The sequence below is a fragment of the Mandrillus leucophaeus genome, unplaced genomic scaffold, assembly GCF_000951045.1.
Source record: "Mandrillus leucophaeus isolate KB7577 unplaced genomic scaffold, Mleu.le_1.0 Scaffold231, whole genome shotgun sequence".
Taxonomy (NCBI): domain Eukaryota; kingdom Metazoa; phylum Chordata; class Mammalia; order Primates; family Cercopithecidae; genus Mandrillus; species Mandrillus leucophaeus.
Window position 1 is genome coordinate 2270127 of NW_012102377.1, and position 22702 is coordinate 2292828.

Sequence of the window (22702 nt, forward strand, 5' to 3'; positions counted from 1 at the left end):
CAAAAGCAAAATGATTAAAATAACACCTATCAGTAACTCTATATTCATATTAGTGCATATATAACAGGAACTAAAGTATATGCCCAAGTCAACCACAACCATTCTTGAGAAAAAATGGAGAATTTCCACTCCTTGTGAATTTATATGTAAAACAGGTTTAGGACAATAGGTTGTCCAGAATAGCTGGACAACCCATTCGATTTCATCCCCAGGGTCTTCAAGAGAGTGCAAGGCAGCTATCATCAACCTGGGAAGGTTGGCAGAATTAAAGTTCTCTTTCTTATGGTTCTCCTTCATTTTCTTCCCTCATAAGCAGCTGGGTTAGCCCCTTCTACCCCTAAACGCTAAGCAGGGCTGGGATCAGGATGAGAGGAAGCTGGAAATAGGTGGCCTAGGCTTTTGCTGCTCTGAGCCTAGGGGCTCCCACTGTTCAGCCTAGTTTACCAGGCTAGATAAAAAGGAATATGGGGCTGAAGACCTAAACTGTATTAAAGTAAGTACACTGGTTTGGAAAATCTCCTATGCATTTATGTCTTAGGAACCAAGAATGGCAGTTGGACCTCAGTGTGGAATCAAGGCCCTCCATACGACTCACGGGGGACATGACAAACACCTGATAAGCCAACAACTGGCTGGCCATACCACATGCCAGGGTTGAGATTTCAGGGCAGGCTCGTTCTGCAAGAACAGCTGTATTTGTCCTGGGCAAAGTCCCACATGAAGAAAGTAACACTTGTGCTTTGTGCTTGTGCTTTGGGATAGAGTTTGCTATTAGCAGGTACAGGGAAAGAAGCTTCAGAACTGGCACAGCTGTATAGTATTCAGGACTTTAGATTAGCAATTAATCACGGTGGTGGAATGGGGTTATGATGTTGATGACTCTGGGGTATTTTTGCGATTTGTCCTATTTCTCAGCAAGAACCAAAGGACTGACTGTCACCCTGGTGGCATATTTCAGGGCTCCAGGGTATCAGATTAACCATGAGGTAGCAGAATTCATCAATGAACAGTTATAGAATAGAATCCCTTCCTATAAGGCCAATTATCATCTTCTGTACAATAAATAACGCAAGAGCCAAATTAGGGAGTCGTAAAGCTAGTTCCTGGAACACTTGGCTTCAGGAATCAGATTTCTCCCATGCGGTGGGGAAAAAAACTACAGTCAGCAGAAGAGAGGCTTCAGGAACTGGTGTGCGGACAAAAACAAAACAAAACAAAAAAACAACAAAACACTCTATTCTTCCTGATTTAGACCTAGAAACTTGGGGTAATACAATCAGCTAAAAATAAAAGGCTTTGAATGTATTATCATGACATGGACTACGGGAAAGACAGATCCAAAAAATGGGGTTAGGGTTACATTGGTATAGGAATAAGACCAACCTAAGACCCAGATTCAAGTTTTTGAAGTTTTGATGGCCTTGCATGAAAATGGCTAGAAATACCAGGATGAAATAGCAGCCAATGAAATTAGAGCCAGGTCTTGCCACAGTGGGAAAGGAAGTGAGGGAAGGAGACACCTTTCTTGCTCATGAGAATAGATGAGGTTGTATCAAGTGTCTGGAAATTCAAGAGCCAAGACCTTTTGGGGAAGATTTTTGAAATGCAAGCTGAGGAATTCTGCTGGTGAGTGCTATGTTAAAAAATGCTAGGCACCTTGCTTGAAAGATAGCATAGACACTATCTCCAGAGAGCCCACTCTCAGTTCCTAAGGGTGGTGGTAGAAACACAATTATTAAGGACACTGGAAGATTACTCTAGAATTCTAAAAATGGCCTTGAATATAACAGAAACTAAAGGGAAGAAATGGAGCTTAGAAAAGAACTGAACCAACTTTGAAAATGTATAAATAGCATTAGTAGACAATGGTATCTGAAACATCTCTAAGAGGTTGTCTGCAAAAATAGTGGAATTTCTCCCAGAATACAGGAATTAAGAGTTATTGATAAAAGTTCCCCTACCTGGGTTTCATTTAATCTTTTTTTGTTTGTTTTTTTAGAGGCAGAGTCTTGCTCTGTGACCCAGGCTAGAGAGCAATGGCGCAATCATAGCTCACTGCAGTCTCAAACTTCTGGGCTCAAGTGACCTTCTTGCCTCAGCCTCCTGAGTAGGTGGGACCACAGGCGCCTGCCACCACATCCAGCTAAATTTTTTTTTTTTTTTTTTAAGAGACAGGGTCTCACTATGTTGCCCAGACTGGTCTCAATCTCCCGGCCTCATGTGATCCTCTAGTCTCAGCCCCTCAAAGTGTTGGGATTACAGGCTTGAGCCACTGCACCCAGCCTCAAAACTGGGTTTTAAAATAGATGATAGAACTGGTACCAAGAAGCAGTTAAAACCATGAGGCCATTCTCTGTAAGTCTCTCCTCCGTTGCTTGTTTACCTCAGATAACCCTAAGCCTCTGCTATGCCCTCGAGCTGACAATAGCAACATGGGTCTAGGTTGTGACACATATCATGTATTGGGCTTGTAGAACATTGCTTTCTCTGGGGAAATGCTGGCTGTATATAGAGTTGGTGCTTGAAGACAAGATCCTGCAGAGTTCTGGAGAGTCAAGTGTTTATATAAGACCAGTGTTATGATATTTTATGCCCTTATTGCTCCTTGGAATGTGGGCTATATGAGATACAGGATAGATTCAACAACAGAGAAATCCAGCGTATCAGCAATTCCAGCTTAGGGGACCCACAGGTTGTAGCTTCTAGTAGACCCCAGAACAAAGCCCGTCTGGTTAGGGTTTTGTAAAAGCAGGGAAAGATGAAAATGGCGATTTTACACTTCCAAAGGAATTTTAATTTCTTTGTGGGAAGGGGGAATGACTTGACAAGGAGGTTACACTGAACAGAAAAGGGCTTTAGTTGGGAGCATTATCACACTGTTAAAAATCTTATTATTTGAACTATAAGGTTTATATTATCTAGTGGCTTCATATAACCTTGCGGAAGGGGAGGTGGTTTAAAGGTTTGCCTCTGCTAAGCCTGGCTCAATGATTGCAACATTCAGCAAACAATTGCTTCCCTCCCCTCCCCTGTTTCCCATGGCCGCTTACAGCAATGGTAGCAGCTAGACAGCAGAACCAGCGCAGGGTATCTGGCAATCAAATCCCCAACTGAAATACAATTGGTTAGAAGACAAAAACTAAATTCTGCCCATGAAAGTCAGCTTGGGAGGTTACTGTCTAACATAAAATTGTAACCCACAGGTTGTACAGTACAACTCAGGCTGACCAGCCAAAGGGTTGAGGGCACTCCAAACTCCAGGGGGAGCTCAAGACTTGCCCTACCTCTGTACTCCTTCCAGAGAAGAAATGTGATCCAGTCTAAGATGACACGCAGGTCCTCAAGGACAGACGGGGGAAAGATGGGGTGGGGTGATAGTTTTGGCTAGAAAGAGCAAATGTCATCCTGAACATTGTCTACCTTTTCTGCTGCATGAGGCTGAAAGCTGCTCCCACTCTCCAAAGCCTGAGAAGGCCCAGGGAAGAGCTCAAGGCAATGGGCCTATTGCAGGCCTTCAGAGTAAAAGACTCATCAAAGGTGACCTATGGGGCACTAGCAAGTTTGCCAAGGTAGCGAAGTTGGCAAGTCATGCCTTTGGTCATCAACTAGGAGAGCTGGCTTTTGGGATACTGGTCTTGTCCTTTCCTCACTTCTATCAGTGAATGACATGGGTGATTTGTAAAGGTTTCTATTCTAACTCTGGCTAAAATACAAGGAAAGAAATTCTTTGTATTAATGCTTCGTCACTGCTCCTCCTCCCAAAAGAAGTGGTCAGGCATGGGAGGAGAGCCTTCCATCCACGGGTGTAAAGTACTAAATCAGCAATGTCCTAATTCATAGATGGTGACCTGTGGGTAAGAACGATTATCTATCACTGAATAGCTGCATCTTATTCTCAGAACAAAAATGCCTCTTTCAGACAGACAGTCATTTCCAAACAGAAAACCTCTGTTATCAAATAAAGAAGAAAACTGAATGCCAATGGTAGTAGAGTGATTTTTTTGACCCAGATGAACTAGTTTCAGATTTACTTCCTTTAAGTTCATATTCTTTCTACACTTCAGCATTTTTCTTGAAACAGCTTGGATTTGTACAGTTCCTTTTCTTCAAAGGACTCATTTAGCCTAACAATTTAGGACTGTTACTTTAGAACTCCAAAAATGGAAACCTAGATGGCTTGAATGTAAGCGTTAGAAATTAAAGGTCAGTAAAGGAGACTAGAAAAGAATTAGACCAACTTCGATTGAGGTAGGGCTCCAGTATTAGTAGATATGGGGCTCTTCCATTAAAAATATTTTGTACGGGATGAATATTTCTAATTGCATAAGAGTGTCACATCTCAGAATTTGTGGGATGTGGAGAAACCAAAGCATTTCACAGTCAAGTAACATGCTTGTGAGTACAGAGCTGACTCCAGGAGAGTCAAGATAAAAAACAAGAGGTTCTTCTGACTTCTAATGCACCACCCCCTTTCGACTACCATAGGCTGGATGCTTTTAGACCTATAGCCACAGAACTGGCATGTTGGTTACTTTCATGCTTAAGAGACCAGCAGGATACAAATGTGAGGGACTGGCCTGATTACACCAAAGGAGAATCTGAGCATTATTCAAACCAGTGTTTTGCTACTTTCCTTGGGCAGCTAGCTGTTCAAAGAATTTTAATAGTCAACCTGTAGAAATATGATAGACAACTATTGGTTTTACTTTCAAGATTGAGAAAGAGGTCTAAGGAAACCCTTGTTCTCCCAACTCATTAGAGATGACAGGGCGGCTTCCTCTACTGTGCCCTTACATCGATCACAGTGGATTTTACCATGAAGGGCTGCTCTCAGTGGATCACGCAATCAGGATAAGGGGAAACAGGACATTTTTCCTGAAAGGAAAAAAAATTGCAAAACTAAACCTTAAGCTTTAACATCCCTTCTATAATTTACTCCCAACTTACATAATTCTCATCTACACTGGCACTAAAGTGAAATGTTAACAGTACTTGAAATAGGATTTAAGCACTGTGGAAAATCTTATCTTTAATTTCAAATTGAAAATTCATCCGTAAAATCTGACAGAAGAAAATCCAAACCCTAGGGAAATGAGTTTCTTCCCCCAGAACCATTCCCTTCTATCTATAGCCCCACTTCTCCTAAAAGCAGAAACTCAGCAAGCACGTCAAGGGTGCCTAAACTGTGACTTGCACTCTAGCACATGCAGTCTTACTGGGAAACATAGCATTAGCTGCTCAAAGTCTAAATGCAGCCTAGCAACACTTGGCTAGTGTATGTGTTTAAAAGAGGAAACAGAAAATGAGAAATAGCCCTAACTAGCTTTTGTTCTACTTATCTAGAAGGTCATCCCAAGGACTCAGAACTCTGGGTTTGAGACCCTTTACAGTGTTACTTCCCCACCAGCTGGAGGCTGGGGCAGCTGGGATGGGAAGAGCCTGTGGTAGGGAATGCGGTGGTGTGCGGGCTGTATGCGCCAGGTGTCCACAGTGTGCAGAGCAGGCGCTGTGGCCGAGGCGGACATAAACACGTGACAGGGCTCCTCTGCTTTTGCAGACACTCAGAGCCTAAGAAACGTGATTTGTTTCCTGTTTCAATAGGAATAAAAATTGGGAAGCAGGGACTATGATTATTAGTTGTCAAAATACTAAATACTTCTCAAAGCCCTATGCTGTTTCCACCTTCTTCTGCAAGAAATAAAATTCCATGGCTGCTGGGGAAGAAAAAAAATGGAGTTGAGAAGCAGAAATTTTTCGAGTCAAGATATCCCTCAGCACAGCAAAGTTATCCCCCCTCAATTATTCTCTATTAAAATTCAGATGAGGAAACTAGGGGTAGGCTCCAGGATCTGGCCTTTACTGTGGGTGACCATGTGGAAGAGACATCCCCTCCTCTTCTATTCTACCTTTTCTGTGGAAAAAGTATAAAAGACCCTCATTAAGTGCTCTTGCAGGCCATTACAAAGCATTTCCAGGCACTCAGCTGAAAGTGTTTATGTAAGCGAAGTCCTTCTCAGTCCCTCTGGAGAAACACACATATCAGCATCCTCCTACACAGCTGATATCTAGTGTTACCTCCTGAGAGGTTTCAAACTCTCTCACAAAAGGACAATCTGCCCAGGCCTGCTCTTTTTTAATAGGGAAGGGAAGGCATGCTTGCAAGGCCAATTTACAGCAAGGTAAAAAAAATCCTTGAGGCAAAACACAAGTGCAAACTGCCTTATTAAGGTTGTGAGGATGAAGAGTAGGAACTAAGAAAAGCTCTTTAAAATCCTGAGGAAGCTGCTCTGGATCATTACTATTACGTTTTGTTTTGTCTTTTAACTGATTGTCCTTTTTATGCTCATCATACATCCCTGGGCTATCCCACAGAGCACAGTGGACATGTATCTGTGAGCTGCCGGTGAGCTACCGGGTAAGATGTTGGAGGATGTTTAAGTGTGGAAGCAGGTGGGTGTGGTGGTTCGAACCTGTAATCCCAGCTATGTGGGAGGATTGCTTGAGGCCAGGAGTTCCAGACTAGCCTGGGCAACACAGCAAGACTACCCCCACCCCACCTCCTTGGCCAATCAATCCCCTTGGCCAATCAATCAATCAATCAATCAATCAATCAAGGGTGGATGCTAGTTTGAGGCACGTGCACCCTTAAAACCTGGCCTAGTTTTGGCATGATGAGGCTACTTTGGTTTGGGGGTCGCTCAGAGGCTGGGTTTTTCTGGTACTTCCAAGGATGTTCATTTTGGGAGGTTTTGCATTTGATTAGTGTCCAGTGGAAGGGTTTACAGCCATAGTGAGATTCCCTCATTGCTCAGCACCAGAGTTTGAGTACGGTCGTTTAAAAAAATGATACTTACCTGACCACAGTGGAAAATTAAACAGGAGTGAAGGCAAAGAAGTAGAGAAACTACAACTTTGTCTACCCCATGTTAAAACTGTAAGCCTAAGCAAGAAGTGTCTGTGTCGCGGCAGGCAAACACCTGGGCTACTCAGGCCTGGAGTAGACTGGAGGTCAGAGGAGAAGAGCAGGCAGGAATCCTCAATGGGGAGCTAAAGCCACAACCCCACGTGAAGGAGATAAAAGGGTAACAGCCTCAGATCAAGTCTCAACACCTCCCACTCCAGGGGAAGCTAAACCAGCCTCTCCTCTATTATCACTCCCTTTAGACAGCTACCGTCTAAAATGAGAGACAAAGAAAGGGGAGTGGGCTTCACTGGCTTTGTAGGTCAGTAGCAGCTCTTCCCCAGAAACCCAGGCCATCAGCCCGGCAGTTTAAGGGTTAAAGTGAGCACTTAAAAGAAAACTCAAACCCCATTAAGCCCAGGCTTGGAGAACAGGGAGCAGCAGGGAAGCCAAAGGAAACTAATTTTGGAGGCTCTCCAAGCTGCCAATCACAAGCATATTTCTAACAGTCCCAGTGTTGTTTGAGTTGGTTGTTTTTCCACAGGCTGCACAATGGGGTCTGGTTATTCATTGAAAAAGTCTGCAAGTGAGCCCCGCCCTCCATTCACAACCAATTTGGAATGCTCCATTTAGGCAAGAGGGGGAATCTGCAGCTCTGCTAGCTGGGGCAGACCTAATAGTGCTCAGCGCCCAGCTGTCGCCGCAGGGACGCTTGCTCGCTCAGTACGCTGTGTTTATGTAAGAAATTCAGACACGGCAGGGGCTCTTGCCTGCTGTGCACCCTTCCTAGGATTCAAATAGCCAAGACCCTTGTGGAAATCTGCAAGGGTGTGCAAAAGTCCGCTAGAAGTAAGGTCAGAAAGTGCCCTCTGGCAAAAGGGGAAAGGCAAAAGAAAAACTATCATGTGCCACTCGGTTCAGAATCTGGCTGTAGCCACCAGCTGAGAGAAAGAGACTTCAGTGGTATTTCTCCTGCCCCAGGGTAAGCTGGTTTGCATTAGGGGACAGCTTTCTCTGGAAGCCTGCCTCTCCAGACTTTCTTTCCCATTCACTGCTGGTAGCTGCGCCGGGCGCCACCTGGCTTCCTCCCCAGGGCAGGAGGGCTCTGGAGACACTACTAGATTTTCTGGCTGCAGAGGAGGGGACAAGCTACCTATTACAACAATTTCACAGTTCCTTTTTTAGCTTTGGATCCAGCCTGAAGAGTTCGGAATACCCTCCTGAATGCTCATGAGACATCAAAAGGGAAGAATGTGGAGATCTAAGGTTGGAAGGTGAAATCTACGCTGAGACTTTGCAAAGTACAAGGCAAAAAAACTGGTTTCGTTTCTTAGGTATTTTTTCCAAACCTTCAGTAATCACCCCGAGGGAAAGCTGATGGAGCCGGTCTGACAACCACACTTTATTTCAAGGAAAAGCATACTTCTTTATGAAAAGCAAATGCAGGGGATACATTTGAGGGGATACATTTGAGCTCATGGTCGTTTCCTTTTTTTCATTACATATTTGGCTCTTTTCAAATGTCTTATGTATACTTCTCACTGCCTGCCCTCATGTCCCCTCCAGTGAGCTCAGTGCCACTGGAAGCATTTCTCTTCAGAAGAAGAAGTTCTTCTGACCACAGAATCCCCAATCCATGCCTTGGCTCTTCAGATCAGCCTCAAACTCCTGGCCTTTTAATAACTAGATCTTATCCTGCTCCCTGGAATCTTGCACTCTCTGCTTCAGTTTTTCCCTAGATGCTTCTTTCTTTTTAAACAAGGGAGCGCCCTCTATTTTCTATGCAGAGTCCTCTTATGTGGAATTCTTTTCCCTTTAACATCTGAGTTGCTAGCCCACTGTCATTTGCCTGCCAGGCCCAAAGGTGCACTTACATTATGGTTATAATTTATACATACACCCTCTAACTAGTGCGAGCACATACTAGGGGCCTGGTATCTTGCCACTCCTTTAAGCCAAGTCTAGAGGGACAGGACAATGATAGAAACTGACGACCAAAGCCTCTGTTAAATGAGCTTGATGAGTTCACAAAATGAATTTTTAAAAAAGCAACCTAATCCGGTAATGGCATCAGCATGCCTGGCACTTGTCCAAGAGCTGGGAGCTGCAACATGACAAGCCTCTGAGCTCCTTGGATTCCAAGTGGAGAAGCACTGTGTGCCAGGGCACAGATGGGGCCCAAGCTGCCTCAAGGGCAGCCGTATGCCCGAGAGGGGGCTGTCAGCCTCTGAGGCTGGATGTACTTTACCACCACTAAAACCCAAGAAATGTGTGGAGGGAACAGTTTCTCGGCAGAGAATCACACACCCCACCCCACAAGAAACTTTTTTTTCTGGGGCTGAAATTAAAACAATGATACTACTAGATGGTAGAAATGGGAGACAGTACACATTTTCGGCTTCATTATGCTACCCATGTCTTACTCTTGTAAAACTGAAGAATGCTGAAAGAGGAGGGGATAAATGGTAATTTCTTGATGGATGCCAGGATTTTGTTACTTCTGGCACCTACACAAGTGATCTTGACACAGATGTAACTCCCCATCCCAAGTCTTTCTCACCAAATACAAAGGACTGGTAAGCCTACTGGGTTTTGTTAGATGACTAATAGCACAGAGACACAGAAGGGTTAAGAGAAAAATCAGTTTAAATAAGTCTAACTGAATTAAAGGTAGACGAAAGCAGATTTTGTAAAACAGATGGCTCCTTTAAGTAAATGGGTACTGTAGGTCTGGGGTCCTTGAGAATACTGAGTCTAGGAATCTTTGAGCCTATCAAAACAGGAAGGATTTCAAATCATTTAGCACCCTCCCAGCAGTAAGGTAGTGGGCTAGCTAACAAAGACTTTGAAAGTAACACTGTAAAACCTGGAGTCAGAGAATCTCTCCTCCGTGTTTTCCTCACACTTTCTTCAGCATTCTTTTCTACCTTCAGAACTACTGACTCCTGAAAAGTATAAACCGATGGCCTTGTTTTCCCTCAAACCTCTTATTTTTAAAAGCCCACTGTTTTCTTTCTTACCTTGCCAAACAAAAAGACTTTAGGATGATCCTTTTGAATAGAGGTGGCCCAAGCAGGAAAATGTGTTTTGCTACACCACACCTAGGACCAAAGACCAAAATGATGTACCCTGTCCAAAGGAAAGGCACTGCCTCTACTATACTAACCTCACACATTAATAAAGAAATCCAGCTGAATAATCTCATCGTGAAACAGGATTAAGATCAATGTGTTTTAGGCTCAAGGGCTGTCATTAACAGTTAATCCTATTTCCCCAGCCGTCTATTGCAATGTATTTATGAAAAGTCGATTTTATCAGTTAATTAGCTGGTCCTTAGGAAATTACTTGTACTTCCTCCAGTTGTTCCATTCTTTTTGAAACACAGATCTTAAAAGAACACTTCAAGGGGAAAATGGGGTCATCTGGATCTTAAAACAATTCTCTAGGCTATATTTGGTATAGAGGCCATGATTTTGAAATAAGATTTTTATCATGCTCTCTACTCAGCATAAAATATCTTATTCAAGATGCTAACAGGTATATATTTACAATATCATAACTGAAATAAATAAGTGAGATTAAAAATCAGACCCGAAATGTATATTTAAAAAACTGCTATTTATATATACTAAAATCGAGTAATACACTCTTTAAGTACCCAAAGAGTTCAGAAAAATGAATGGAACACATCGCCTTACCCCCACTTTGAAACATTCTTGCGTTCCAATCTTATCCAAGGCATAGTTAGTTCTATGAAAATGTGTAGGAAAGATGTACACACATCTATGCACTGACCCAGATTCCCTGGTTTAGTAGCTCTATGTGTTAAGGTACACATTTAGCTACATACACACTTACGTAGATATACACACATGCACGAACACTTCTTCATATGTAGGACATATGTACACAGTTTTATCTGTATACACACTAAAGGTGTCTTCTAGGAAACATGGCAGTTTTTTTTGTTTTTGTTTTTTAGAGATAGGGTCTTGCTCTGGTACCTAGGCTGGGGTACAGTGGTGTGATCACTACTTGCTGCAACTGTAACCTTGAATTCCTAGGCTCAAGTGATCCTCCCGACTTGGCCTCCCAAAGCACTGAGGTTACAGGTGTGAGCCTAAATGTCAGTTTTTAAATAATTTTTTTCGTTTATAATTGTTCTCTCTCTTCCAAATCCTAGACAGAAAAACTCAAAGCATCAAGGTATTGAGTAACTTTCTCAGGATCATAGAAGGAAGAGAAGTGACTGCTGAATTGGACAGTCAGAGGTCTACTTGATGCTTTCCTGAACGCCATCTCTAGATATCTGAAATAATGGAGAGCCCTGAATACACTTGAACATGCCACTACTCCCTGGCTCTGCAGCTTTGTGAGAGCTTCTTTAAGAATATTTATCTTTTTCTTACGTCACCTAACCCTTCCCATTTGCCCCCACTACTGGTCAGTCTCTCCAGCTATTTGGAAATAGCTGTGAAAGGAGGGGGCTGGGCAAGACTGTCTCTACAAGGGACATCCAACTCAAGCAATCTGAGATCTTCAGGGTTACTTCTTAGGACCAAAGGATAATGAGGTACACTGGTAGAATCCCTATGATCCATAGATTTCTATTCTAATCCCTTGAATTTGACCTTTAGGAGTTTCCATGCTTTACTGGTATCTATATGTGTGAGGTAGAGGTGAAATCTGTACAGCTAGAAGTAAGCTGGGCATTTCTATAAGATATAAAAGCAATGGTTTCTTTCACTCAAATCAGACTTAAGGGTATCCCTATGGGCAGGAAACCCAATTCTGAGAAACTTACAAAATATAATCTCTTTAGAAGTTGAACTTTCAGTGTTTAGAGAAAAAAAAAAGGCCATAATCTTTAAAACTGACATTCCAAAATAAAAATATTACCTACATTTCTATTCTCTTTCTTTTATGTTTACAATAAATTTATACATATACAATGGAAAATTTTCAAATCACTATTAATAGGAAAGTCTATTACCAGTGGCCACCAGTAAGAATATTTGTTACAGGCCGGGCACAGTGGCTCACACCTGTAATTCCAGCACTCTGGGAGGCTGAGGTGGGCGGATCACCAGAGGTCAGGAGTTCAAGACCAGCCTGGAAATCATGGTGAAACCCCATCTCTACTAAAAATACAAAAATTAGCCAGGTGTGGTGGTAGGTGCCTGTAATCCTAGCTACTTGGGAGGCTGAGGCAGAAGAAATGATCGAACCTGGGAGGCGGACATCCCAGTGAGTGAGCTGAGATTGCCCCATTGTACTCCAGCCTGGGTGACAAGAGCAAAACTCTCTCTCTCAAAAAAAAAAAAAAAAAGGTTTGCTTTCCCCTGGCAAATCTAAGTTTGGCTAATATTCATTGGTTAAGTGAGTCAAACCAACTCATAAGGTTTCATTAAATTTGAATGAGTTTTTTCCCTCCCCCGAAAAAAATCATAGGCTCTTCCAGAAAATGACTGGAGTGAAGCTGGTCCTGAACTCGAGGCTGTGGAAAGTGCTCATGGAAAAGTAAGTGCATGCAGCCAGCTGTGGGCTCTGCCAGCTCCTCCTCATGCTTCTGGCTGTCAGTCTGAACTACAGGAAAACATAATAGCAAGAATGAATGGCTCAAATATGCACCACCCACATTTGTGTTCTTGCCTCGCTTCTTAGGCAAATTATTTTACTTGAATCTATCCCTTCTTGAAGCTCTACCTCAAAAAATAAAGTCAGAGGGAAAGAATCATTAGAAGACCTTTTCTAGGCTAGTCAACCATCTTTTATATCCTTATAAGATAGAAAGGCTCAACCTTAGGCAGTTAAAACAAAAAGTAAGCAAAGTAAAAAAAAATCATACTTGGTAAGCAGAAACATCTCCCAAATTACCTCCATTTAAGGTACAGAATTTTAATTAAAGAACTTAGAACATTCTATTTGCTGAGCAGAAATTATTTCTAAAGAGCCAAAACACATTTATTGATTTCTTCACTTTAGCCTATTCCCACAGATAAAAATCTCTCCAAATATAAATCCTGCTTGCTGACAAAGAACATACCCTTGCTTCAGCACATGCAATCAATCTGAATGCAGCCATCTCATCTCCCTTTTAACTCTTTTGGGTTACAGAGAAACAAACAAAAGTGTCATAAAAGCATTTCAAAGAACCTCTGCCAAGAAAGCCACCTCCCAAACAGACTGCAGTTTATGCTGCTTTGAGCAAGAACTGGAAAGGCTGGGCCAAATTGTCAACACAGAACAAAGTTGGATTACAAACCCTGTCTTTCATCTTGCAAACACACACACACACATACACACATACACACAAAATTTGGGTTATCTTTATTTAGTCTTTCAGTGGCAGGCTTCCCCATCACTTGAAAGCAATCAAAGGGCAATAATTAACATGCATTTACTCTCCTATAGAACACATCCACAGCAAGCTGTGACAAAGCTAAGGTAACCATGCATGTGTGTGTTACAGTTTATTCCCTTTTACAGTTTCATGGCATTGTGCCTTGGACATGAGGCCTATCATTAAGGAATGTTTAGCTGCTACCTCTGTTCTTACATTTAAAAGATTTGAAATACCCAGCTTTTTACTTAGAGACAGACCTAAGATACTGTCTCTTCAGTGGCATTTTTACACACATACACCCACCTACCCAGAGATAAAACAAAGCTGGGAAGAATCTGTTGGTCCAAAATGAGAAATTGAGTCCTTGCATGGCTCAGGTGCTTGCTATTATAAACTATGACTAAGAGACATGAATTTCTCTATGATGCAACTCTCAAGAGAGGCAGCATTTTCTCCAGGCCTCTCTTAAACCTGCTCATTCGCCAGTGACTAATGCTCTCTAGAGCAGCCCTGTGCTGCTCAAATTTCATCAGCCAGCTTTGTCCTTGATAACTCCGCCTAGACCATAAAAGCTCCCAAACCTGTTGAGGACAGCCCCAAATGATCAGTGCAAAGTAACCATGCCCCTGCCAGTGCTGAAAACCATCTTTTGAGCTTCCCACTGCATTTTATCTCTAGTAATGAGCGCTTAGTGGCCATTTTAAGGAAAAGTTTCTCTTCTCTGAACAGAAAAGCCACAGCAACTACATGAAAAGTAAGAGTAAATCAGGCCACTCTGTGACCACCCCTTGTCAGCTTAGGAGTAGAGACAAAATTGACAACTGTTGGATGAAGCCAAAGTTAACTGGAGTTTTCCATTAACTATTTTCTGCACCTTTAAGAAACAGAGAAATATCAGTTTCATGATTCACATTAAGGACTTAATTTATAAAACAAACCCCCAAAAAGCCACAAAACAATGTGTGATTAATAGATGCTTGGCCCAACACCATATATATTATGTCAGTTAATTTATAATTTTGAGCTTAAAACTTTGCAATATTCTTTTTTTTTTTTTTTTTGAGATGGAGCCTTGCTCTGTTGCCCAGGCTGGAGTGCAGTGATGCGATCTCAGCTCACTGCAACCTCCGCCTTCTGGATTTAAGTGATTCTCCTGCCTCAGCCTCCTAAGTAGCTTGGATTATAGGTGCCCGCCACCAAGCCTGGCTAATTTTTGTATTTTTAGTAGAGATGGGGTTTCCCCATGTTGGCCAGGCTGGTCTTGAATGCCTGACCTCAAGTGATCCGCCCTCCTCGGCCTCCCAAAGTCCTGGGATTACAGGCATGAGCCACTGCGCCCAGTCAGCTTTACAATATTCTTAAGGAAAAAGAAATTTAGGATAAAATTATGTTCAGTAAGTCTTACCTGCAATACAGTAGAAACACTTTAGAAATAATTTTAATAAGAAATAAAAGTTTTCAGGGTTAATTCTGAATTATTAGAAGAAACTAAATGCATACTACTGTCTAAATCTGGCCATAGCTGAAAAAAGCATATACTAGACATGGATGATCCAAGACCAAACAATTTCAGAACAAATGTGCCATCACCAGAAAGGTACTTACAGTTATCAGACTGAAAATCTGGGACAAACTGTTCATCATCAGGAACTTGTGCTGGAAAATAGATTTTTATTTTAGAACTTTAAGTTTTATTAAAAAGCACAGTAAAATGTTTTATATGGAAAATAGGACATCCATGAAACTTGCCTTCAGCTAACCAAGCCTCTTGAAGTTGACTGAGATCCTGAAACAGCTCTGAAATTGAAAACAGAAGACCCCAGAATGAGGATATTTCTTCTGCTAGGGAGAAGACAGGGAAGAATCTACATGCTACTGTCACTGGGAGCAGGGAAGCCACGACACAGGCAGGTAAAGCTTTACTACCTTCAGAATCGTGAGCCAGATCTGTGTCCAAAAACTTCCTCTTTCTGTCAATCACAGGCCGCCCTCTACATTCCTCAGATCGAGATTTCTGAAAGAGGCCAACAGAAAGTGAAGGCTCAAGTGTAGTAAAGAGGTCCAAAGGGGGTCGACTCACTAAACCAACAGGGGGAAGAGTCATATTGGAGAGGGAGGACAAAACAAACCAAAAGCCACATAAACTTACCCCTGGGACCATAAAAGGGACTTGCTGATCATAAAACCCATCCATGGTGCTTTCAGCGTCTCTAATACCACTTTGAGAGGTTTCAGCATTGAGTAATTTCTGGGGGAAAAGGGATCCTCCTGTAATATGAATTTGGGAGATTTTAACTAAGAGGGGGGAAAAGAAACTAAGGGGGGGAAACAATTTTAGATTGCCTTTTTTTTAGGGCCTGTGCAAAATTATTGTCCTTCTGCGAAGCACTTAAAACTTACTCAAGGTGCAAGCTTTACAGACCAAAGATGGGCTTGATTAATGGTATCAGAGGTACATGATGTACTTCGTGCCAAATCCATTTACCCAGTCATCATTTTTTCTTTGTTTTTTAAATCATTAAAATTACAGATTTGCTACTGTCTGTCCTCTACCAAAACAAAACAAACCAACAGCCCTTATTTTCATTATAAAACGGTGATTTCAAGATTCTCTCATATACTCCAGGGCATTTGTAGTAGAGTTTTTAAAAAAGAGATAATTTAATTTTTAACAGTACAGTGTCAGGAAGCAGAGAAATTGGGTTTAAGTATTCCAAATTATTGGCAATTAAACACCTGACATACATGGTGTTTCTAAAAGCATTTTGTAGGTCAGTGTTAAAACACTATATATAGTTCCTAGAATAAATTGATCAGAGGTATATTTATCTTCACACACAACTCTTTATTTAAAAGAGGTCTAAACAGATATAGCAATCTGTAATGTCACAAATATCTCCCTGGTTACTTTCAGAGATATTTGTGACATCTCCAACTTCTAAAAGAATAAAATGCCTATGAAAAGTAATAGATTAAAAAAACTAATTCCATTGCATGTGGTACAATGCATCTCTACCAAAGGTCTTTTAAAACTTAGGCTGTTTCTTACAGTGGAGTCATTTTTTCTAGACATACCCCCCACCCCACCCCCAAATGAAACTCATTTCAGGACTGGTTAAGTGTTAAGTCTGGGGAAAAAGGGGTGGGGGGGTGGGGGTTAGAAGGGAGAAAACTTCTAACGTGAGTGGAATAAAGTAACAATTTTAGGAAGGTACCATCTTCCTAAACACTTTTATTCTCCAAATAAAAACATCGTTAAGTCAACAAAAGGTGGAAAAACATTAATTTCACTCACTCCAGCTCTAAGCAATTCAAAATGCTTAAAGGCTAATTTCTTTTGTTTAACATATACACAAATTTTAAACAGGAAACTTTTCCCTGGTAAGCAATTCCATCCAATTTGTTTTTCACACTATGTGTAACATATCAAATTTTTCATAAGTGAGCAGGATACAAGGAAACCCTTCACAGCCAGCCGCCTCCTCAGCACTTTGGCCCAAGGAATCAGATTATTTTCAAAGTCAAAGGAAAGAGAGGAGCAAAATAGCACACAGTTCCTAACTTCCTAGAAAAACACTCGCGCCAGCCCGCCTGCGTGCCCCGTCCAAACAGCACAAGAAACGTTCAGAATAATACCTCTCTCAAATGCCACCAAACCGTATACAAAATTTGAGAAACCTCAGCAGTGAGTTGAGGGGGCATGAAAGAGTGTGCTCTGTCGCTTATGAAAATCTGTCAGATTAAATCGTGGCCTTAGACATTTTGTGAATGTTTGTTAGGGGGAAGGGGACAACCAGTAGAAGACGGGAGGGGGAGATATTTTTCAGTCTCATGATGAAATACTTCACCCGGAAGAGCAAAAAAAATTCGAAAAAAATTAAAAGAAATAAACTGCCATAAACGAACCGAAAAGAGACATTCCAAGGTTAGAAAAATTTTATTCCAAGTATAATTTTTTAAAAAGCCTGAAGGAAAGGCTCGAGTTCATCCAGGAGTTTAAACCACTTCCTTTGCCCCCCCACCACCACCCGCGCCCCGGGTGCCCCCAGGAAAACTTTAGCACAGCGCAGCGGCGCGATCCTGGCCCCTCCCCTGTGGCGCGCAGCGGGCCCGGTTTTATGAATGGGAGAGCGAGCTGCGGCCGCCACATCAGGTAGAGGCTGTAACTGGATCTCTCGCGCTGGGCCCCATTCACAAAATAAGACACACTTCCACCCAATTCCCAGCCTTCCCCATTCATGAAAACTCCTTCAGCTGCGCCCCCGCCCCCACTTCCAACGCACGCCCAGCCTCCGACGCAGGCCCCTCACCCCAGCGTTTTAGGAAGAAAGCTCAATGCTTCATTCACAAAAAGGGAAGAAAAAAAAAAGCCGCAGGGAGCAGCGAGCCAACGAAAGAAACCCGCTTCATTCATAAAGTCACCCACATTCATAAAAACGAGGTGCTGCGGCCGGCGCTACCAACCGCTTCCAATCCCTCCCACCCCCAACATCTCTCCTTGGCACCCCCTCCTCGACCAGGAGTTCAGTTCCCCGCCCTGAGTTTTCTCCACCTTCTGAAAATGCGGCCAGAACCCTAATCCACCGCGAGGCTCCAGCATCTTTCGGTGCTGCCCCCTCCACACCCGTGTTATCCCCACCATCCCCAGGCCGCTGTTCCGGTGCGCCCCGATTTTTTTCGAGTCGCAGCACAGCCCGACGCCCTCAGCCTGCTAGGTGGGAGCAGGGCGACTGCATGTCCACTTTCCACTACCTGAAACTTGCAAGGCCTGCGTAAGTTCCTGATCGACCCCCGCCCCCGCAGGCTGCACTTGCCTGTGTCATTTACCCCCTCCCGGTGCTCTGGGGGGCAGCGCCTCTCAGACATTCCCCTCAAACTGCTTCCCGCCCCCTCCTCCCAACTGCGGAGCTCCGCCAAGCGTCTCTTCTCGCGAGCCTCCAAGTCCCCTCGGGGCTCTCGAATCTCCAGAGACTGTGAAAGCCTCGCAACTCCGCGATCCCCCATCCACTCGGGAGCCCCCGCACTCGCGCTCCCGCGCGCCTCCCCCACGGCGTGTGGAAAGCCGCTCTCCCCGCGCTCCGGAACCGTTAGCCGCACCCGCCGGGCGCCTCCCAGGAACCAAACTGGACCGAGCCGCGGGGGGAGGGGGCGGTCAACCCGGGGGGGTCCCCCCAGGTACTGCACCCCGACTTTGAAGATTCTGAATCAACCCGTGAACTCTAGCCAGCTGGGCCTGTCGGACCCGTGGCCGGACGCCCCTTCCGATCTCCCTCCTGCCCCCGCAAAGCCCCCTCACCTGAGGCGGCCGCTCTCCTCCCCTCGCAGCGGCCCCGGCGGCGCAGGCGCGCTCACGCACGCGCGCACCGGGCCTGGGCGCCTGGGCAAAAGGCTGGGCCGAACCGCTCCGAAGACGGTGAACCGCTCCGCGCACCAGCGGCTGGACTCTGCGCCGCAGCTGCCAACCAGGCTGGAGCGCTGGCCCGGCCCCCCGCGGCCCGCTGCTCCGCCCGCCGCCATTGGCCCGCGGCCCTAGCCCAGCCTTGTTCCCATTGGCCCGAGGCCGTTCCCGCGGCTGTCCATCACCTCTTGTTTACCCTGTCTGCGGGCAAATCCAACCAAGCCGCCCCATTAACTCCGGCCCCCATTGGCCAACGATGCATCTCTCTCCACCCCCTCAGGGGTCTGTTTTACATAATTTATGCACCGGGGGCCATTGGCCAATCAGCACAGGCTTGTTTATATAATGAATGTAAGGACGTTTTTCATTCATAAAAAACGCGACCTGAGGGGGAAGCTTAGCTGAGTCAGTGAAGCACTTAAAGGGGCCGAGGCCGGGAGGAGCCGCCGTTACTTCCCTTCTCGCCGCTCTGCCGACTTTTCACCGAGGCACGACTCTTCCCCCTTACCCACTCACCCCCACTTCTCCATCCAGCAAAGCCCCCACCAGAATTGGGTCGCTTGGCGCCAGACGTTCGCAGCTGCAGCACCAAGCAAAGTTATCATTTTAGAATTCAGGGGAGAGGAATTCGTCATTCCACACAGAGAAACTCGCTGACCGACCTGGGCGTTTAGCCCACAGAAACACAGAAAACGGAAACGGAGCCCTCTAATCTTAGTTACCTTTAAGAGAGGCCTTAATTTCTTTTAACCAGGTTTCCAGTGGGAAGAATAAGCAGCATCTCCTTTTAAAATCTCAGCTCCCAAACAGATTTTAGTTACTATTTTGTACTGGCAAGGCCTAAGGCCCAACCAAATCCCGTTTTCTCTTTAATTGCGGCTCGTAACCTCCGCCAGAGTGGGTTCTGTAGTCGAGGTGAGACAGGGTTCGGGCTCTAAGAAATCCTCTCCGGGGACAGCAGCAGCCAGTCCACCGACCTGGAAACCTAAATCCCTCCGAAACGGGCATGCAGAGTTAGACTTTTTGCTTCCCTCCCCGGGCTGCATGTTTTCCATTTAAGTATTGAATGCAAGATGGTGTATTTGCGAATTAGATCCCGTGCAGCTGGAACGACGAGAAGCGGCTCTGCTTGCCAAACGATAGGGCACTAACTGCAATTGCTGAGATTCTTAACAGGGTGTTCCAGGAAACAAATAAACAAACAACCCTCTCCCCTCTCCGCCCCCTTACCCCCTCCTGTAAAGGCCGCCGGGCGGCTCTATCTTCTCCCCGGGGATGCTGGGGCCTGTGACGGAGCTCTGTTCTCGTCCTGCTGGAGTGCCCTGCCATTCACGCCGCATGCCATCGGTGGGGAGGAAAGATGCTAAGTGATAAAGAGAGCCCCTAGCAATGGGGGTCCCAGGGTGGCCAACTCTGGGGCCATCCCCACATTTAAGTCAAAGGTTGCCTACCTTCTTTCTTATCTCCACTTGTGTCTCTTAAACAGAGTGGACACTTGGTCTGTCGTTTATAGTCTTTGAAATGTTGGCGTGCACCTAAGCAACCTGCAGCACAGGTGTTGAGTCCTGGGCTCAGCACTGACCAGGCACGCTGGAGCTGTTGACTTGGAAAGACTGAAATGGGCATGAGTTGATGGATGGAAAGTGCTCTAAACATGTAACTAGCGGTTCCTTGAGATCTAGTTTCCTGGTAGAACATTTTGCTTCTGACTCCAGTTTTCCCTCCGTGCCCTTTTTCTTTCTCCAGGTGGTACCGTTTCTGTTTGGTGGCTGGAGATTTTACACTATTACAGTTGTGCTCCGAGCTTATTGCTGACGTTCCTGAGAGCTCTATCTCCCTAGCTAGATGAAGGGCTCAGGTAAGCTCCCAGATCCTCCTCCTCCCCAACTTTGTCTACCCCCACTCCCACTCCTCCCCTATCCCATCCCATGACATCCTGCTCTCTAAACTCATTTTTCCAAAGGGGCTTTCTTACTCCTCTTCCCTTAAGTCTCTCAGGCCCCAGCCCTCCGGAAGGCTTACAGCCCACAGAGCCACATATCCTCACCATCTAAACCGTAACACATCAATCACACTTTATAACTTTGGCTACAGGAAAACAGTGCAGCATGCTTCACAGCAGCTTCCTCACAGGGTTGGACCTGATGCCTGGAGTTTGGCTCTTGTGACCTTTGCCTCAAGCCAAGTCTCTCCATTCCACCTTGGAAAGAGAAGTGGGATAGTTCTGGGTTGAGTAGTAACAAATAGTGGCTCAGTTAGGGCAGGGGAGGATTGGGTGATAGATTTTCTTCAAAAAAGCTTGTCTTGAACACGTGATCATGTGTAGGGGTTTACACCAGAATAGAGTAATTGCCAATTAATTATTTAGATTATTTAGTCATCCAGTAAACATTTATCTGGTACCAAATATTCAGCCAGACCTTGTGCCAGGCAAAAAAGTTGCAGAGATGAATAAGATCCAGTCTTTGCCTTGGAGGAGCCCACAGTCTACTGTGTATCTTCAGTATCTGAAGTTTACTCAGCACTTTATATATGACTTGTTCATGTTATATACAATTTTTCACAGATTATCTCATTTAATTCTCATAATAATAGTACCAAAGTGGTCGGGTCAGACTATTAATATCTCCATTCTATAATATATAGTTGAGAAACTAAGGCTGAGAGAGATTAAGTAGTTTGCTAGTGGTCACAGTGCTTGAAAGTCAGTTGCTGAACTTGGATAGGAAACAAGGTGGTCACATTCCAGAGCCCATATATGGGAGACCTACCATGTGCCTGTCTTCAGCGACCACCAGGAAACATCATTTCAACCTAGAGTGGTAAAAGACAGAGCTGGTCAAAGTGAAAGCAGGCAGATTTTAGCTCCGAATAGGGTTAGGAAGGACTCTGGGATGTTTGGAGTGGTCCAACAAAGGAAGACTGTATCTGGCCATGAGTCTCCCATCACAGGAAGCATTTATGCAGAAAGATTTAGGGATAGGGTAGAGGGACTAACGCATTTTCCAGGATAGAAGAACTCCGAGGATTGTTGCATCTCTCAGAGTCTCTGATTCTGGGAATTTGGAGCTTTGTGCTGGACAAGGGGTACAACTCTTGGCACAGCCATCTTGGCCGAAGCATTAAAAGTCAGAGTACAACCTGTGATGACCTGAGCCAGCTCCTGGGCCCAGGGTGGGTTCCTCATTGTTAAATATTTACTGATATCCTCTCTCCACTCTTCTTCCTTCTTCTCTTTGCTTCTCTTTATGATTTACCTCCCCGGCTCCTCTTCTTCTCTTGTTATCTTTGCCTTTATAAGAGTTAAGGGTTTAGAAGTTCTTTGTCTATTACATTGAGTCTTCCCTCCTAGGAACATTGCTTACATGGGAGGTTTTGTTGAACAAGCGTGTGTTCTCATTATCATTCCCTCTCCTCCAGGAGAGAAACAGGATTGGAAAAGAAAACAAAAAGAGAGACCAGTCCTCTGGAACATTCATCTAATGTCAATCTAGCCTTTGTCCTCTGGCAGTGGCAAAACTCAATCACAGCATGATAATCAGACCCTTGTTCTTTAAACTCAATTTGCAATGTGTCTAGAGGGAAACAGTGTAGAAGAATAGAAAAGAAAGACCTTGCCCCGAGCCTGAGAACCGTTACCCTTTAGAGGACTGCTTTTAGAATTTTCCCCTAAAATGCCAAAAACAAGTTACCGTATAAGGCAGGCAACCCTGTCTTGAGCTGATCACCAAAATGATGGTAGGAAATATGGAAGCATCATGATCCTGGTCTCTCATACTGGGAAAATGCCTCCTCTTTCTCTGTTAGAAATGCTGGGGTGAGTGTAGGCCTGCCTAGAGGTTGGGGTGTGGGCTACAATGCTCCTGGAGTCCTTTCCCATTCTTGTATGGGGGAAAGGAAGGGATTTGAGGAAAGGGTCAAAAAGGTACTGAAATGTTGACCGTACGTGGTGGCTCATGCCTGTATTCCCAGCACTTTGAGAGGCCCAGGTAGGCAGATCACCTGAGGTCAGGATTTTGAGACCAGCCTGGCCAACATGGTGAAACCCTGTCTCACC

General features: G+C 44.4%; 1 protein-coding gene across 2 annotated transcripts in view; it reads right to left on the reverse strand.

Annotated features, from left to right (window-relative positions):
- Positions 1-18716, reverse strand: part of ETV5 (ets variant 5) — a 70761-nt gene extending 52045 nt beyond the window's left edge. Inside the window, exons 1-5 of one of the 2 annotated variants that reach the window (XM_011981891.1) lie at positions 18544-18716; positions 15397-15515; positions 15174-15261; positions 14997-15044; positions 14853-14903 (exon numbers count right to left, since the gene is read on the reverse strand). In XM_011981891.1, coding sequence (XP_011837281.1) covers positions 14853-14903; positions 14997-15044; positions 15174-15261; positions 15397-15441 — 232 coding nt within the window. In that variant the 5' untranslated portion in view covers positions 15442-15515; positions 18544-18716. Of the gene's footprint in view, positions 1-14852; positions 14904-14996; positions 15045-15173; positions 15262-15396; positions 15516-18061 lie in introns of both variants that reach the window. The other variant, XM_011981890.1, reaches the window with a different exon arrangement.
- Between the last annotated feature and the right edge of the window lie 3986 nt (positions 18717-22702).